This window comes from Phyllopteryx taeniolatus, chromosome 9 (assembly GCF_024500385.1).
Source record: "Phyllopteryx taeniolatus isolate TA_2022b chromosome 9, UOR_Ptae_1.2, whole genome shotgun sequence".
In the NCBI taxonomy this organism is placed as follows: domain Eukaryota; kingdom Metazoa; phylum Chordata; class Actinopteri; order Syngnathiformes; family Syngnathidae; genus Phyllopteryx; species Phyllopteryx taeniolatus.
Window position 1 is genome coordinate 9,048,938 of NC_084510.1, and position 18,471 is coordinate 9,067,408.

General features: G+C 40.8%; 1 protein-coding gene across 4 annotated transcripts in view; it reads right to left on the reverse strand.

Moving 5' to 3' along the window:
- cdh4 (cadherin 4, type 1, R-cadherin (retinal)) overlaps window positions 1-18,471 on the reverse strand; it is a 224,228-nt gene that overhangs the window by 41,719 nt on the left and 164,038 nt on the right. For all 4 annotated transcript variants that reach the window (XM_061785211.1, XM_061785212.1, XM_061785213.1 and 1 more), the window contains 2 exons: window positions 9,106-9,261; window positions 3,503-3,647 (listed from right to left, as the gene is read on the reverse strand). In XM_061785211.1, coding sequence (XP_061641195.1) covers window positions 3,503-3,647; window positions 9,106-9,261 — 301 coding nt within the window. The remainder of the gene's footprint in view (window positions 1-3,502; window positions 3,648-9,105; window positions 9,262-18,471) is intronic.

The following is an 18,471-nucleotide window of genomic DNA, read 5'->3' on the forward strand; positions in this document are numbered from 1 at the left end:
TGTTGGAACAGACTACAGCAACTATACTAATACTCCTGTTAATTTTTAAACACACAAAACACATTCTCATCAAAACTGTATTCAAAATGCAACACGATTGCCCTTTTTACATTCCCATTTTCAACTACGCAACGGGCATGAGAATGATGAAATGGAAACAAATGAAATGTCTGGTTGCTCTCACTAATTAGATCCTCTGTATATAGATCCATGCTCCACTGAGAAGAAACCCACACACAGACACACGTCATGCCTTCCTATATTGTTTACAAATCCCCTCTAGATTAAACTTTGCAACAGAACAATAACTGAATGCTGTGAAAACAAACATGGGTCCTCAGGGTCTGATTGTTAGAACAAGAGTTTGTCCAGTCGAGACAAGAAATCTACTTAAATATTCTGCTCTCGTATTTAGTTTGGCACTGACCACAGTTCTGTTTCCTAATACTCAGGGAAGAACTATATTTGTCCATGGTCTCACAGAATCTGATAAAAATATGTACATTGTTAAATATCTAATGAAGCAAACCCCAACACTAAAAATGTGGGTTTGCCGCACAATTCAAAGGACTACTGGTCATCACAACTCAGGCTCAGCATCCCACCATGTGGATGGGAACGCAAGTGAGGCAAAACTGTGCACTAGTTGTCAATTGCGTGCTATTTATACTAATGACGATGATAAAATTTTACTACCGTAGCTAATATCTTCATGTAGATGTAAAAGATAACTAGTGTAGTGACTCTGACCCAGTTGCCAAAACCTCCGCCACAACTTGATAAGCTGCATTCTTCCAAGAGGGCCTGCTGTTTGGGACAGCCACTGGAAGACCCCTACTGGAACTAAACCTAATTAGCAGCTTCCCGTCAAATTTGGATTCCCGTCTTCAAAAAGACTCTTTTCCTTCGTTTGAAGATAGCGACCAAAAGGTGGGACCCTTTCTCCAAGGAGACCAAGCTGGGACAGAGCGACAAGGTGCCACCCACTGGCGTTTGCGAGTACTGCAACCCGTGGGCTTCCATTCAGGGTTTTATCTGAAGATAAAATGTCCGTTTTCATATTTCACCAACTCTGCCAATATTCCAAATGTGGCGCCCCCCTGGTTGGGTTCCTCGCTGGACGGGCTCGCAGGCTTAGCGCCCCCTTGCAGGTGGAGGGGGCCCACCCTTCCTCAATGTGCAGCAACTCCGTACACCAGTTGACTCACATATATAACGATATGGTGTTCATTCACTAATAAGTTCGATAGACACGCTATAGGCTTTAATTTCTTGTGCCACACTAATAACAACACAGGTTATAGTAACATATCAACTCACAGGTTCTTACAGGTGTTTAGACACTAAAAAGAATCACACCGAAACCACTCGTCAGTAGCGCTGCCTTGCTCATTTCCCACATCATGTCGTGTCCTGATAATTTGTAAAAATAACATACCCACATGGGGACTGACCAATAGTTCCGATCTGTGAAAAAATATGAACTTGACCACATTTGGACATAGGAGGTGTTGGCCTGACAGCAGTGCAATGTTTCGGTATAGATATTATGTATAGACAAATGAAAGGTCTACGAGGAGAATCTTTGTGTAAGAAAGAGCACTATTCCAAAACAAGATTAAAACCAAACTGAAAAACGTTTGATCTTCCCATGCCATGACTATTAAATTTGATTGAACATAATGTTAAGACAATTTGTCGGTCTTGGTAACTAAATGGCCATTTTTTTATTATTTTTTAAGAAAAATCAAAATTGATTTATTGCATTTTGGAAAATACTGATACAAATACTATGTGAAATACAGAGCTGAACAGCAAAGTTTGCAGCAGTGTTTTTTTCAATTTCCAAGGATGTCCACCTCTATGCCTCTATGCCTTTGACTTTCCCAGTCTCTCTGTATCTCTGCTGCAACCAGCTGATGACACTCGGTGACACTCAAAACTCAGTGGCCTCTTCCCTCTGAGAACATCCTGTCAGAAGCCTTACAAACACTAGGTACTATTGATCAATTGTTAGGCGTCGTCTTGGTCTCATGATGTCAAAATGTGAAAAGAATGATGAAGAGAACTGTTTAAAAAAAGAATTCTAATTGAACCTGGAAATGTATTCTTCAATTCATTAATCCAACACCTGTTGCCAATTTTGACATTCGGCTCCTTGTTTGAGAACAGCAAATTGTGCAAAAACTGAAACATGGCAGCACGGTGGAAGACTGGTTAGCACATCTGCCTCCCAGTTCTGAAGACCCGGTTTCAAATCCGGCCTCATCTGTGTCGAGTTTGCATGTTCTCCCCGTGGCTGCGTGGCTTTTCTCCGGGTACTCCGGTTTCCTCCCAAAAACATGCACGGTAGGTTAATTAAAGACTCTGAATTGCCCATAGGTGTGAATGTGAGTGAGAATAGTTGTTTATGTATCCTGCGAGTTCAGGGTGCACTCCACCTCTCGCCTAGAGTGAGTTGGGATAGGCTCCAGCACATCCGCGACCCGAGTGAGGATAAGCGGTATGGAAAATTAAGGAATGAATTGAAACATTGAAAAGTTCACCAAAAAAAATCACATTTGAACCATTAAAATCCAACAAATAAACAAACCAAAGAGCATGTTCTCCCCCAGTAACACAAAATATTGTATTTTCTCCAATTTCTGAAGAATTATACAATCTTTACTTTCATGGTGTGCTTTAATTCATGGGGTAAACGATTTGGAAAACCAACATCCATTCATTCATCCATTTTCTGAGCCGCCTATCCTCACAAGGGTCGCGGGAGTGCTGGAGCCTATCCCAGCTATCTTCGGGCAGCAGGCGGGGTACCAGCCAATCGCAGGGCACATATAAACAAACAACCATCCGCGCTCACATTCACACCTACGGGCAATTTAGAGTTGTCAATTAACCTACCACGCATGTTTTGGGGATGTGGGAGGAAACCGGAGTGCCCGGAGAAAACCCACACAGACACGGGGAGAACATGCAAACTCCACACAGGTGGGGCCGGGGATTGAACCCCGGTCCTCAGAACTGTGAGTCCTCCACCGTGTCGCTAGAAAACCAACATTTAATATGAATTCATGAAAACAATAACACTGCGATTGGCTGTCGACCAGTCCAGCGTGTACCCCGCCCCTCACCCAGAGTCAGCTGGGAAAAGGCTCCAGCACACATACAAAGGTTTTTACATCCCAGAGCTGCCTCATAAAAACATTGTCTCACATTCTTGAAGAAGAAAGATATGTAACCACTTTAACTTTGTAAGCCTAACTACTTGCGGAGTGAAATTGGACAAAAGTATCGGGCCACCGCGGGAATCCTACTGCCATAAAATGCCAAACATACAGTAAAATAAAACACAGGCAAACTTAATCTTCTGATGCTCTTGCGAGGTCGTCTCATAGTACTGCATAGTTTTGCATGACCTATTTGTCCTGAATTTTGATTTAGCTTTTATTTATTTTGTTTTTGTGGTTTCACTGTATATTCCCCCCACCTGCTGTGGTCTTACCTGGCTTGGATCCTTCAGCCACAGAGCCATTGTACACCTGATTCTTAAACTCAGGTCTGTTGTCATTCATGTCAATCACATAGATGTACAAATCAATTGGATTCTCCACCTGATTGCCATTCATGTCCACTGCATGGGCTCGCAGCTGTGAATACACATGCAAACAAACAATGACACCATCATTATAATTCAATTCTGTAAATGAACAGAAAGAATACTCAGTTATCACGCCACAGATTTTGACAGCAGGCCACTGGAGTGATACAATGAAACCATGCATGCTAAGCTCTCAGTCCAACTTTGACTTTGTTAATTGACAGCTTCATTTAACTGGCTAATGTTTTCTGTCTTGTCTGCCAATAGGGCAAAAAAGTCCTGCTCCTATCTTGACATGGATAGTCAACACGGAAAAGGAAAAAAAAAAAGTGTCTGAGCCACATAAATAACTGAAGCTAAAATCAAATAAGGGAGCTGTTTTTTGAGCACATCTCTGACTTTTGCTTTTGTCTATTCGGCAGGAATAGACAAAGAGGAAGAGAAACAATGTGTAAATGTGTATGAAACAGAAACAGAACAATTTACTTGATGAAGCAAATAAAACTCACATAGGCATGGTGGTGGCAGTTGTGGCGGTGAAGATGTATTTTTTCTTGGACAGATCTGATGAAGGTAATCATCATCCACATGAGTTGTCTTAATCTACAGGGCTGCTTTCACACACTCGCTTCTCTCCCACAACCACAAACATCTGACAGGAATTGATGCACTTTAATGACCATACACTATACAGTATTTAACTAGGCTGTAGTATACAGACTGCGTATATATTAATTTAATTCTACGACAGATTCAGATCTTAGCGGAGATAGTTTTCACACCCGCTAAAAAAAGTGCTCTCCTTAATTGACCCAACCTACATATTGTGGCAGCAGATGATAAGTCATAAAGGTGTTAAAGAAGACTACTGACAGTAAAGCAGCATTTGCTTGAATGGCAACCACGTCAATCGAGTGTTTGCCAATCAAAATGTATAAAAACATCTACCAATGCAAGTCAATTTACACATCATCAGAGTGCTGTTGCAGGTGCAGATACACTCTGGGAGACCCACGGCAATATAAATGATCCTTCCTAAGCCACTTAATGACCCTCAAAACATAATTTTCCCATTGGCTGAACCACAGCAACAACGACAACAAACAGAACAGCCTAGTCTGTTTTCTCAGCAGTGAATATGGCACACTGAAAGATGCGTGACTTCAATAAGTGGGATTGCTTGTGTGCAAACACGTCTGATAACGAAGCCACATTTTTCTTTACATTCATTTATGACTTTGTTTACGTAGGCCGTGTAGTTTGTGGGTTTATATGTGATATCCAGAATGTATGTGTCGGTCCTTTGTGTGTGTGTGTGCGAGTGCGTGTGCTTGCGGTTGCGTGTGTGTGTGTGTCTGTGTTACTTTGAATATGCCCTGCAGATGTTAAAATATGTGTGTTTCAATGTCTGGTGGAAAACAATTAAATGTGATCTGTGGGCCTGAAGGAAGATATGCACATGTGCGGATTGCAAAAGTATGTGTGAAATAACATCGGTATTCTGTTGGGCCAGCTTTGGCATAAGTGGACCACAGGAGATATCCATCTTGTATTTGCCCATGTCCTTTTAAATGATACAGAACCAAACTTTTATAAAATTTACACACACATAGCTTTGACTGTTTTTCTCTGCTGGTGCAACTTGCATGTTTGGCTTTATAGTAGCTATTAGAGGATGTGAAATATACTCTACACAATTTATATGGTTGCCACCACTGGTAATCTGACTATGACCAATTCTTTTCCAATTTTTATTTTTTTCTCAATTAGTTTTCCATTTTTCTTATTGTTTTTTTCTCTTTTTTTGGGGGGGGGGGGGGGGTGAACTAACCTTGAAAACACTTTTTGGTAATTTATCCTTGCCTACTCAAGATTTTTGTGGGGTTTAAAGAAAAAACAAATCCAATCAAATTACAACCCCAATGCCAATGAATTTGGGACATTGTGTTAAACATAAATAAAAAAAAGAATACAATGATTTGCAAATCATGTTCAACCTATATTTAATTTAATATACTACAAAGACGAGATATTTAACGTTCAAACTGATAAACTTGATTGTTTTTAGCAAATAATCATTAACTTCAACACGTTCCAAAAAAGCTGGGACAGGGTTATGTTTACCACTGTGTTACATCACCTTTTCTTTTAACATGTTCAATAAACATTTGGGAACTGAGGACACTAATTGTTGAAGCTTTGTAGGTGGAATTCTTTCCCATTCTTGCTTGATGTACAGCTTCAGCTGTTCAACAGTCCGGGGTCTCCGTTGTCGTATTTTACGCTTCATAATGCGCCACACATTTTGAATGGGAGACTGGTCTGCACTGCAGGCTGGCCAGTCTAGTACCCGCACTCTTTTACTATGATATTTTCTGTTGTAACACGTGCAGAATGTGGTTTGGCATTGTCTTGCTGAAATAAACAGGGGCGTCCATGAAAAAGACGTTGCTTGGATGGCAGCATATGTTTCTCCAAAACCTGTATGTACCTTTCGGCATTAATGGTGCCTTCACAGATGTGTAAGTTACCCATGCCATTGGCACTAACACAGCCCCATACCATCACAGATGCTGGCTTTTGAACTTTGCATCCATAACAGTCTGGATAGTTCTTTTCCTCTTTGGCTCAGAGGACACGACGTCCACAATTTCCAAAAACAATTTCAAATGTGGACTCGTCGGACCACAGAACACTTTTCCACTTTGCATCAGTCAATCTTAGATGAGCTCTGGCCCAGAGAAGCCGGCGGCGTTTCTGGGTTTTGTTGATAAATGGCTTTTTCTTCGCATAGTAGAGTTTCAAGTTGCACTTACGGATGTAGTGCCGAACTCTATTTACTGACATTGGTTTTCTGACTTGTGCCTGAGCCCATGTGGTGATATCCTTTACACATTGATGTCGGTTTTTGATGCAGTGTCGCCTGAGGGATCAAAGGTCATGGGCATTCAATGATGGTTTTCGGCCTTGCCGCTTACATGCAGTGATTTCTCCAGATTCCAGATTCTCTGAACCTTTTGATGATATTATGGACCGTAGATGATGAAATCCCTAAATTCCTTGCAATTGTACGTTGAGGAACATTGTCCTTAAACTGTTCGACTATTTTCTAACGCACTTGTTCACAAAGAGGTGAACCTCGCCCCATCTTTACTTGTGAATGACTGAGCAATTCAGGGAAGCTCCTTTTATACCCAATCATGGCACCCACCTGTTCCCAATGAGCCTGTTCACCTGTGGGATGTTCCAAACAGGTGTTTGATGGGCATTCCTCAACTTTCTCAGTCTTTTGTGGAATGTGTTGCAGTCCTAAAATTCTAAGTTAATGATTATTTCCTCAAAACAATGAAGTTTATCAGTTTGAACATTAAATATCTTGTCTTTGTAGTTTATTCAATTAAATATAGATTGAACATGATTTGCAAATCATTGTATTCTGTTTTTATTTATGTTTAACACAACGTCTCAACTTCATTGGAATTGGAGTTGTATAATTGGCATCAATTATCTGCAGATTTTCGCTATTCGTGGTCAGGTTTGGTCCCTATCCCGCGCAAATAGCAGGGGTCCACTGTACACTCACATTCACAACTAATGGCAATTTACAGTTTTTAATTAACATTAAATTAATAGTTCTGATGTAAATACAATAATATATTACAGTGAAATTAAAGAAAACACAAGGAAGGAATGCTTTAAATTGTCACACTCATGCTAAGGAATGTTCTGGAATGTTTGTAGGTAAACTATTATATATACAGTTCTGTATTATTCAATATAATACATACAGTATATTGGTCAAATAATGCATTCTTGAAAAGTATACAAGTGATATGTCCTTTGTGAATGAGGCCCACTGAAATGTGTGTGTTATGTCATTTGCTCGATTGCTTTGCTGAGTCACAAGAGGTTTTTCTGACAAAGCTAAAGCACTGACCATGATCCACTCTCTCCACTTCCCCCTGGTGCTAGTCTGTCAAAAACAGCAGGCTCTTTTCTCTTTTCACCCGAGCTATGAACTAACAAGCAAAGTTTGGCCCATAAAAGCTCAGCAGTGCTTGGAACTTCCTGCCAAGTTGAAATAAAAAAGAGAGATGGGATAAATTTCCCTTGGGCCAATCGCTTGCAACATTCTCTAACCCTAAATCATTCATCACATGGCAAGCAGCATGTGTCCACACAAGTCTAATTAGGCGCCCCATTCAACTTGAAGAGTTCTCAAACTAAAACACTCTCTTCTGAACAGACAGTGTCATATAAGAATCGTGTGCATATTGTGTGACTCTTCCTTCCCAGGGATTAATAATCTGGCTGTGTCATTGATCCCAATTCACGAGTTGTGTGCAGTCAATGAACACACAATAATGTTTATTCACACTTCCAAAGCAGATAAGGTAACAAGGTACTCATCTGAAAGAAAATGGAAAACACCCTTGAAAGTACAAGACACTTCAATCACGAAGACAGTCCTCTGAAGATTTGTTTGTTCATACGACATGTACTGTATGTGCACACTGATGTCTATAATGTGTATATGTGTGTGTGTGTGTTGACAGAGACGCTGAAGTGATCAACTCTCCTTTATTCCATCTCTCCTCTGAGACAGGCGTATGCATTTGAATTAGTTCCATCAGCAGCACGGCCATCTATCATGCTGACAGACACGCAGGCATCGCAGGACTGATTCTCGAGCGCACCTTGTCACACTCTTTGGCCATACAAACTGAAACCTGTAACGTGTGTACCGTATATTAACCAATGACCTAATGTTAAAGGAGCTCTCATGTGGTCTGCATATCAAATTCACACATGCACAAAGCTGTTTACACCGGGTTCCAGAGGGGAAGCTCAATCCTTCAGCATCTCATGGGTGCATGTAATGAGGAACCCAGTAGGTTGCATGCAGGTTTACTGTACAGCTGTCACTGGCATAGGGGGGAGTGCTCAAGGTGTGCTTGCAGCATTGTGTCAGGGTGTCTTGGTTCAACAGAGCAGCTGTCCACAAAGGTGAAAGGGAGAAATACAAAGAACCAGGGGACAATAAGCGGGTAGAGGGACGTCGACCTGCTTATGCCATTAGCAAACACACAGCACATCAATCATAGTACTGCTTATAAGGGCACACACACAAGCGTGTGCATAGTCTCTGATCGTAGGAGCAAACTTTTGAGTGCTTCTCCACCTTTCTCTGTTCGCGTCATCCTGTGCAGTCTAAATGACAGCTGAAGTGTGTATTGTCACAGAATTCTGGCTTTCATTGCTGGCTTGGGCATCAATCAGAGCCCTGAGAGGATGGAGGGATGGAACACAAAGTCCTGTGAACGTGCTCCGACTTGTGTTTTGGTTTTGGCATGCAGGGACATCAATGGTGAAATGAAATGTAGACAGAAGAAGAGGAAATGGGGGACGACATTTCAATTGGTGACAATTGGGAGCTAAATAGACCAGCTTGATTGGAGAAGTCAATCTGGCAGAAAAGAAACACAATTCTTTATTTATTGCCTTACATGGAAGGAGGCTCTCTCCTCTCTGTCCAGGGGTTGGGTGACAAACATGTTGCCGCTGATGGGGTCTATGTTGTATATGCCACTAGGGGGCTGATCAGCACCTGCCCCAGTGATGCTGTAGCGGATGCCAACATCTTTGTCCTGGTCTGAGCGAATCTGAGGGGAGAGACAGAGAGGGAAATCAAATGAGAACATTTTATTTATTTGAAATATGTTGATTCCAAGTCATGACCACTGGGCTGTTGTATCATCATAGAAGAACTTCATAAAGTACTGTATATTGAAAAAAAGTAGAGATGGTCTTGACGGGACGGTTGCATTCCAAAAAGACTTCTCTGGGACGAGAAGGCCACGGTTCAAACCCTGCTGCGGACAAAAGGTAATTGCATCGAGTTGTCGTAAAGATGCTGGTCTGCATCCTGACTACTGTCGAGGGGATCTTGAGCAAGGTACTGAACCTAGCTGAACTCAGCTCAGGTTTGTGCACTACATAACTGACATCTCTCTTCACCGGCTTGTGTGTGCTCTGCTTCTCTGCCTCTGTGTGATATAATGCACCCCATGTCGGGGCTTAAATCAAAATCATAAAAAAGTAGTTGTGGCAAAATGGAGTGGCAGCACTACCTGGTTGTCTCAAAGAATTGCCCATCTGGGAAGAACAACATGACGTCAGCTACAGCCTATGAAAAGTTGAGCTACAGTCCTCCAGGTTGCACTACTATTCAGTATGACTCTGGCTTCAAAACAGGGCTTCAGGGTATTGGGGGAACTCGATTAGAACCCACTTGAATTATTATTATTACAGAGAAAGGTGGGTTACACCCTGAACTGAGTGGGCTTTGATCTCCCTCAAGGTGCACGGCCAGTCAGCTATGTGAACCATACACGAGTTATGGGCCCCGATTAATACAGGCTGTCTCTAAAATGTATGCACACTTTAACAGCAGATACTTTATGTTCAAATTAGTAATCATGTGGGTACAAAGTCTTCAGGACAAAACCGTCAGAATGCACTCAAGTACAAACTAACAAGTTTCTAGATAATTGTGGTTCTATTGCTTTATGTTATCAGCAATACCTGGATGTGATCATCAGTTTGAAAACAGGCGCCACCAAATTAAAAAGAAAAATACCCATAGAAAGGTCCTGAATACTGTATTTACAATTATCCAATGCAGTGTATTCCCCCCCCCCCCCCCCCCCAAAAGTGTAACTGAAAATAATGATTTCAAGTCTATTGCGTGAAGGTCACATTGTTAGAAAGTGTTGCATTCTGACTGAATGTGAAAACGTCTTTGATAATTTGAGGCGTAAAAGTGACTTATTTCAGCTATGATGGTACAGAAGGATGGCTTCCTGCCAGGGTAATGTAAAACTGATAATTGCCAAGAACAACAATCTTTGACTGAAGTGTAAAATCTCACTGTGCACCTTGGGTGTCATTTACACATACTGCAGAGTGAGAGATTTACCATTGAACATATTTCAATATCCAGTATTTAGTATTGTCGGCAAAAATAGAAAGTATCAATACTTTTGCTTTGTACCTTGCTGACAAAAGAAGATGGATTTGTCGCGGTTCTTTTTCTGGCATTAATTGGTATTACATTCCGAAAAGACATCTGAGTCACCATCATTATTGTGACCAGATTTGGATTGCTAGGTTACATTTACTGATGGAACATGCTCACCTCCGCTTCCCTTTTCACCGAATCCCCTGAATAAAGTGCATTGAACAGTGAACACAGTAAATGTGAAGAGAGCTGTGTCCATGGCTGACGGTGACAGCTACTTTCTTTCATGGTAATTTAAGGCTCTTCGTTTAAGAGAATTTGGTCAACTAAAAGTGCGCAGAACTTAATTTGTTTTGAATACAATTGACCTATCAGACAGGCCACAGCCCATGGAAATATTCATTATTGTTTACCAGTTTGTTACCTCAGACACAAGTTAAAGATGACATTGTAGTCTGTTACCTCTGCAAAGGAGCTTATGGTTCCCATTATTGTCAGATCAGGTCGTAATTTGTTGTTCATCTCCAGGATTTTAGTTTTTGTTTTACATGCATTAAGAAGAAAATAGGGATAACACTTCACTTTCTTTTACCTATGAAGACCCGATGTCATAACCTTTTTCGATTTTTGATTGATACTACATTTGACCCACTGCCCTGGTTAATTCCACTTTTCAACCTGCTGAATGTTTTTTTGCTACATGAAGGCAAAGGGATGTTAGAGTGAATGGGCACTGCAACTGTGTTGCCTCTCCAAACTGAGTTTGGGGTTTTTGGTGCCTTGCTCAAGTGGACCTCAACAGTTCTACAACAATTTCGACCGTCATTTCCAGTCAAGAAAGTCAGAACCTTCGACTGTAGACTGAACCACTGCACCACTGATACCACTGCAACCACCACATTTAACTGGTAAAACATTTTGCTCTACGAATAGTATCATATTTTCTCCAATCTGCAATGTTTTGTTTGTTTGTTTGTTTTTGATGGTTTAAATGAGTCTGACCCATTATTTCGGTGACAATTCAGAGGGAATAATCACAGATTCAAATGGAGAAAAGGGAAAGTTTGAATCATCTTTTCTCTGAATCTTTCTCTTCCTCTCCAATGCAATTTCCCCGGTCTGTGAGGCTGCAGATCATGCATGAAAATGAAATGACTTCATCCGTTCAGCTTTGACGGCGGCTTCTGCATAAAACATCTCTCCGTTTGAACATGATACTCTCTCTTTTAATTTCCACAGTTGTCTTCCCACACCCACAGAGCAGAACTTTGCTGCAAACCTTTCACAGGTTGCAGTTTTCCCTCCTAGTTGGCCAGGTTTTATGTGAAGTACAATATGTATATCAATCATATCACTCAGTCGCTTCTACTAGGCATATACATACCTGTATGTAATCTCTGTATGGTTTTGTTCTACAGATTAAATTAGTTTTTCACGATGCCCACCATCTATCTGTCAATAAAATCAGCTTCATTAGTGAATACATTTTATTCGTTTGAATTCCAACAAAACATTTTCTTCCAGAGTCATGGGGAAAAACAGGTTAAGGCCTAACAGTCCAGTCACTGCATTGAATCTACTCTATTTCTCCTGTGTGTATAAAATGTAGCTTAGAGTGTGACGTGTTTGGCAGAGTCGTGTTCACCAAACTGAGGGAAGCTCAAGTTGAGTTCAATAATTCAAAATTCTTTTTTTTTCTGATTGTGCACACAGTTGCTTGTCATTGCATGTTGCTGAAATTGTAATGGAGCCCCTGCATAGTTGGCATGTTGATGTAATATTCCTGACATGCCATGTGACCTCTGCTGCCAAGCCTGCTTAACATTCCACATTGCAGTCACCTGAGATCACATGTCACATTTGCTGGTGTATCTTAATAGGGAGACTTTATATGAATAAATGGAATAAATGAAGAAGCATGACTTCTCTGAGTCCTGGGAATCCCATGAGTGACATCTCGCCAATTGAACCATTTGAATGGAATGCTAATGACAAAAGCTTGGATTTTTTTCATCCTCCCCTAGTGCTGCCTTTCTTTCAGTCTATCACTATCATCTATCTCGACTTCTCTTTCTTATTCGAGTATCTCCCGGTGGAGTGACTGGCTACTAATCACACTAAAAATAGCAGAGAAAGGCAGATGTAAGGGACTTTAACTTGATGTCTCTCTCCCTCAGATCAGACCAGACATCAGATAAGTGACCTATTTGTAGCTCTTTGAGAGTGATTTCCTTGATTACTGACAACTACTGGGATCCTCTGGGACAAGCTATCAGCGTGAGAAGAAAAACGGCAATGGATGGAAGGAGAGAGGAGTAAGGAGTTCGGGAAGATTAGATGAAGAATTATTGTTCTGTAAAGCTGCTGGGGGTGACGCACGGTGTGCAAACAGAGGGATATTCATTGAGCATAGCAAACTGCTGCCTAATTAGTCTAATACGAATGTTCAGTTTGTCCAAATCTCCTTTGATTGATCCGACCCTGTGTAATGACAACAGTAGAAAAAGTTCACATTAAATTCCAGCAAACTAAATTTTGCTTTTCACACTATGCTGAAAGCACGCCAACTCACAATGCAAAATCATCTACACAGGACAAGCATTAAGCTGTTTTTTTTCTTAATAGTATAATGCTTCCAGAGAGCAAAACATTCAGCCATAAGGTCTTTGAAGGACAATGTGCGGCAGGCACCCAATGTGTTACAGTATTATGGTCTACTGTCAGCCATGGGCTAATGGTGTTCCATTAATTACGCGGAACTGTTGTTTTACACTCTTTGGTAGGATATTTTATGCCCTATGTCCACATAATGGTTCAGGCATGTGGTGTAGTCCTTCATTTCAAAGCTCTTCACAAGCAGAGTCATTCAGTTTCCCATCAGGGTGCATGAAACTCCCCCAACAGGTTTCAAAGGAAAAGGCCGCAACAGGGAATAAAGGAACCATGAACACAGCAACGAAAGTACTTGAGAGCAACCTGCATGAGGATCAAATTGTTTATTTTGCATTTGAGTTGGTTGAACTCTTTTATAACTGCTGTAGCATTTGGGACGAAATAGCATTGGAAAACAAGTCACGCAACAGGTCTTGTTTTATGACACTTAGTATGCTAGTCTACGTTCATTACAGCCGTGTATCGATTAGTTTTTCCATAATTAAGTACTGATATACGGTGGACCCTTGCCTAGTCGCGGTCCGGCACCCGTGGATTCACCTATTTTATTTTTTAATTTTATTTTTTTAATGTGACGAACCCAGAAAATGCTTATCGGTGGATAGCCCCGCTTATTGAAGATTTTGGGGGGGCTAAAAAAAAAAATTCTTCATTTTTTTTGTCAATGCAATTATAATGGGCATCATTTATCTGCAGATTTTTGCAATTTGCGATTTAGCCCGGTACCTATCCCCTGCAAATAGGCGGTCCATTCTAATTGTGTGGCTATCGTACATCAGCTTGAGGCTTCTACAACATATGTTTGGCTTCTTGAAAAAGCTTTAAAATCTCCTATGTAGCAGCGGTTAACTCAATTAGAAAATACTATGTGGCAAAACATAGGCCTTTGACTGTGTTACAAAAATCGAGTTGGTGGCAAAAAAAAAAATGTTTGAATGTTAAATATTGTATAACTACCCGTAATTGTGATTGTCGTAGTGAGAAGATGTGCTGTGACTGAACCATTCTAATGACCACCTTTCACACTTCATGTGTTTTATCAAGCCACCATAGATAACACTGCATATAGCAAACTATAATAGAACCCTGGGCAGAATTAACTAAGAGTATTGATGAACATTAATTCTGAATGACTGAATTCAAAATTATAGCAGCAACTAGTGTGACAAGAGAGCATATTTCTTGTTTCACTTTTTAGTCACTGACTAGTTCTACAGAAAAACAAAGCCTACCAGTACAACTAGTACAATTTTGACATCACCAGCGATACTCGTAAGGCGCAGATGCCAACGAGTGGAGAAATAAGGCCTGATATCTAGGATATCAGAACAAATAGTGAAAAGGTTTGCTGTGCTGCACTGCCCGACTTTTAAAGTCAAAACATTCCTCCACCATGATAATCAGATACGAAAATTAAAATAAATAGATCAAATCTCTCCTGTTCACGTTAGGATTTCTGTGTTAAGTAGCATTATCAAAAGCATCTGTGCATCGGAAAACTACATCCTTGAAAATCAGTTTGATAGTTTCTCTTCTCTCCCTGCTGTTATAACTGCTTAGTCTGTGATGAGCACGACAGAAATGGCCACACTAAATGCTTTCCCTGCGAAATTTGAGTTTTGCATTGCTCCGATGCCTGCTGCTACGCCACTCATCCCAGATGATGCACTCTCCTTTTGATTGGTAACAAGCATTCCAGTCTGGTCGGCCATCCACTTAAACAGACCAATATTCCATAGGCGAAAACAGTAAAGCGGTTGATGAAAATGTTGGTTGACCAAATTGAGAGTCTTCAAACGTGCTGCAGAATTATACAGTGACAAGCATTACATACTGTACCCCGGCTATAAAGAGAGTCTGGGGAGGTGTTTAGTGGTGTTATTAAAGGGGAATGGTGTGGCTTGCGTCAAAAACAGTCTCACGGGAGGTTTGTAAGAGAAAAGCTGCGAAGAGCTTCGCTTTAATATCGCTCAGATGATCCTTTGATAGCCAACATGCCGCACGCTCTTTCCTGATACTCATGAAGAGCAGTACATTATGGATCGGGGAAAGAATGGAAAATGAATAAAGCTCCATTCAGCACTGAGATATGACACGTTTTGGCCTCCTGCTCAAGCATTCACACAGATGTTATTCTACCCTTATTGTTATCTTTATTTTTATTATTTTTATTTGTATTATTCCACCCATTTTTTGATGCGCTTCTCCTTCGCCATTTTACATCCGATTCACTCCGTTCCAACTTCGACATGTTCGAAAAATTCACGCGACGCGTGCTTTTACTCATCTGAACTGCAACATTTTCACATTATCCACAATTCCACATTTTACATTTTATAATTCCCATTCATTCCCAATGACACTGTCAACAAAATACTTACACATCATTCTCTTTTACTTTTAAAACATCCAGCTCATTCAGAACTTCTTCAACACACATTCCCGTATTCTCCATATTCCACATTTTTCACCCACATTTTATTATGTTAAAACATCCACATTCTCCCTCATTCTACTCTATTCTGCCTTCTTCCCCCCTGCTTCCACATTTCTTCACCAATTCACATCATTCCACTTACTACATGTGGCATTTTAGCCACAAATAGACAAATTCTACATTTTTAGCTACAGTTTCCTTATTTCTCAAGCGATACCCACCGTTCCAACTTCTACGTGTTCAGCTCATTCAAGCGCATGATTTCAATCAGCATTGCAGCATTCACACGCAATTTCTCTAGGAATTGCACCTTCTAGTTGGATATGTTTTTCTCTTCCGTCTGTGTGTGTTGCCACTTTAATTTGTCCCAATCTCTCCCCCCACTTTCCTACCATTTCTCCATTGGATTTCTGTCAATATAAATGAGTTGCCAACTAAGGAAGGTTTGTGTACACTCGTACTGACACTGTTGTTCAGCTTTTCTTTGTTTCAAAACTTTCCGTCTGACGAAATTGTATTGATTCGTATATACTGCTCGGGTTTGTGATAGTGATTGGATTGGGTTACAAATGAAATAGGATATGATTTATTATTATTATTATTATTATTTCAAAGCTTTAGTTCATTTGCATAGATGGGTTAGGGTTTTCAGTGTTGGGACTAAAGGGCTACAAAAGTAATAAAATTACAGTTATTTTCGCTTTGTAATGTAGTAATGTGAAGCATAAAGCATTGCTAGTATCCATCCATTTTCTGTCCCGCTTATCCTCACTTGGGTCTGTCCCGACAGACAGGCACCCTGAACTGATCATCAGCCAATTGCAGAGCACAAATAAACAAACAACCGTTCACACAAACATTTTTGGAATGTGGGAGAAAACCCACACAGGCACGGGGAGAACAGGCAAACTCCACACATGCAAAGGCAGAGTCTGGATTTTAACCCACGATCTCTGAACTGTGAGACGGATGTGCTAACCAGTTGACAACCATGGCGTCACATTGCTAATAAAGAGTAGTTATTATGACACCTGTTTGGAAATTACTGAAAGCCTGAGATTCAAGAAAAAAAATCTGAGATTCACTCAGTTGGCATGTATTGCTCCACTTGTTGTGACAAGTTTCTGTTTAGTTGCAAAGTCACTAGTAGTGTTAAGCAGATCATATTTAAAAAACAAACAAAACAAAAAAACATTATTACGTCCAGATGTTGAATAGACACAAATTAAGATCATCTGGAAGTAGACCGCAGACTGTAAGACTGTTTATAAAAAGCCACTGAATTTACCTTCAATTTGTAGCTATCGAAACAATGAGTTAGTGTTTGATTTTGTGAAAAAGGTGAAGGCAAAGTCTATAAAGATCATCATTATTTGTAAACTTTTTTGGGGGGGCTTCTTGTGTCGTTACAACCCATCAATGTACTGAAGTTAAATGTCATACTGTAGAATGCTGGCATTGTTTTGGTGTAACATGACAATGAAAAGATTTTTATGTGGTTCATATACTCTATAGTTGACAGTCACTTCAATTTTGGCTTTAAACCCTTCACTCTTTAAATGCTCCATTGATGAGAATTTTATCAGCTCCATTGTCTTTTTTTGTTTTTGATTAGTTACCCTGAGGACAGAACAGTTCCACAATTTTTACATTTTGTAGCTTTAAAAAATAAATGAGATGCTCTCTCAAGCATGCCCTTGTGCTCATGCATGCGCGTCACCGCCTCCACCTCAGACCATTATCCAGACGACGGAATGAAATGTAGGACTGGGCTTCAAAAAAAGAAGCAATTACAGGGAGAACAAATATTAATGGGAGTTAAGAAGTGACGAACAAACCCAATTATGGCATTAGCCAGGCAATTTAGAGGGGCTCTGCAGGAAGTGAGAATCCTGTTGAAACGTACCAGCAGTCTCTCTGCATTAAGAATGGCATTAATTCCCCTGAATCACAGTGTGGGAGAATGAAGAAAATATATCTATTAGCTTCCTTTATAAGTGGCAGAGACATTCTGTGTATAATGTGACGGAAATGGAGGATGCAGAGGTCCACAGTCTTGTCTTACTTATACAAAACAGGCTGTAAAGTCTGAGTTTAAACGGCTCCATTGCACTATTCTACACATGGAGTCACAATACAGGGATAAAAAGTAAACTAATGTACATCTTGGGTCTTCCATGCACAAAGCAAAAAGCCTTGGCTGACTTCAGGAAGTCTTACTGAAAGAGAATAAAATGGAGAGAAGGGATGGGTTTGTGGTGCTGAGGAGCTTTCTGCTCTTCTTGCACCTTCAATTCCACCTACAGTTTTTTCATCAACTTGCATCCTTCAATCCAATATGCTGCCATGTGCGCCCACAGGGCCTTGAGAGCCTGACCAATCAGCAGCAACCTGAGGCCAATTGAAAGCACTTCTGGCATGCCCAAGGTGGGCTCAGTCCAACCAATCAGTTAAAGGCCGGGATTGAAAGGAGGGTCGTGTTTGGATCGGGGAGTTACTCGAGCTGCCAATGAGAGTCTAGAAGGGAGTCACAGTGGTTCAGAGTGAGCTGCCAGTGGGGTCAGAGTGGTTGACAGATATTTAGTGAGAGGTTGAGCTTTGTGCATGCCACAACAGCACACAGCCTTTGTACTACTGGGCTGTCTTTAATGGGACTGTCACCTTCTAATTATCCAACCGGGAACGCTGTGAATGACACACACGTTCCCTTGCGGAGACATGCGCCAGACAGCATACAATGGT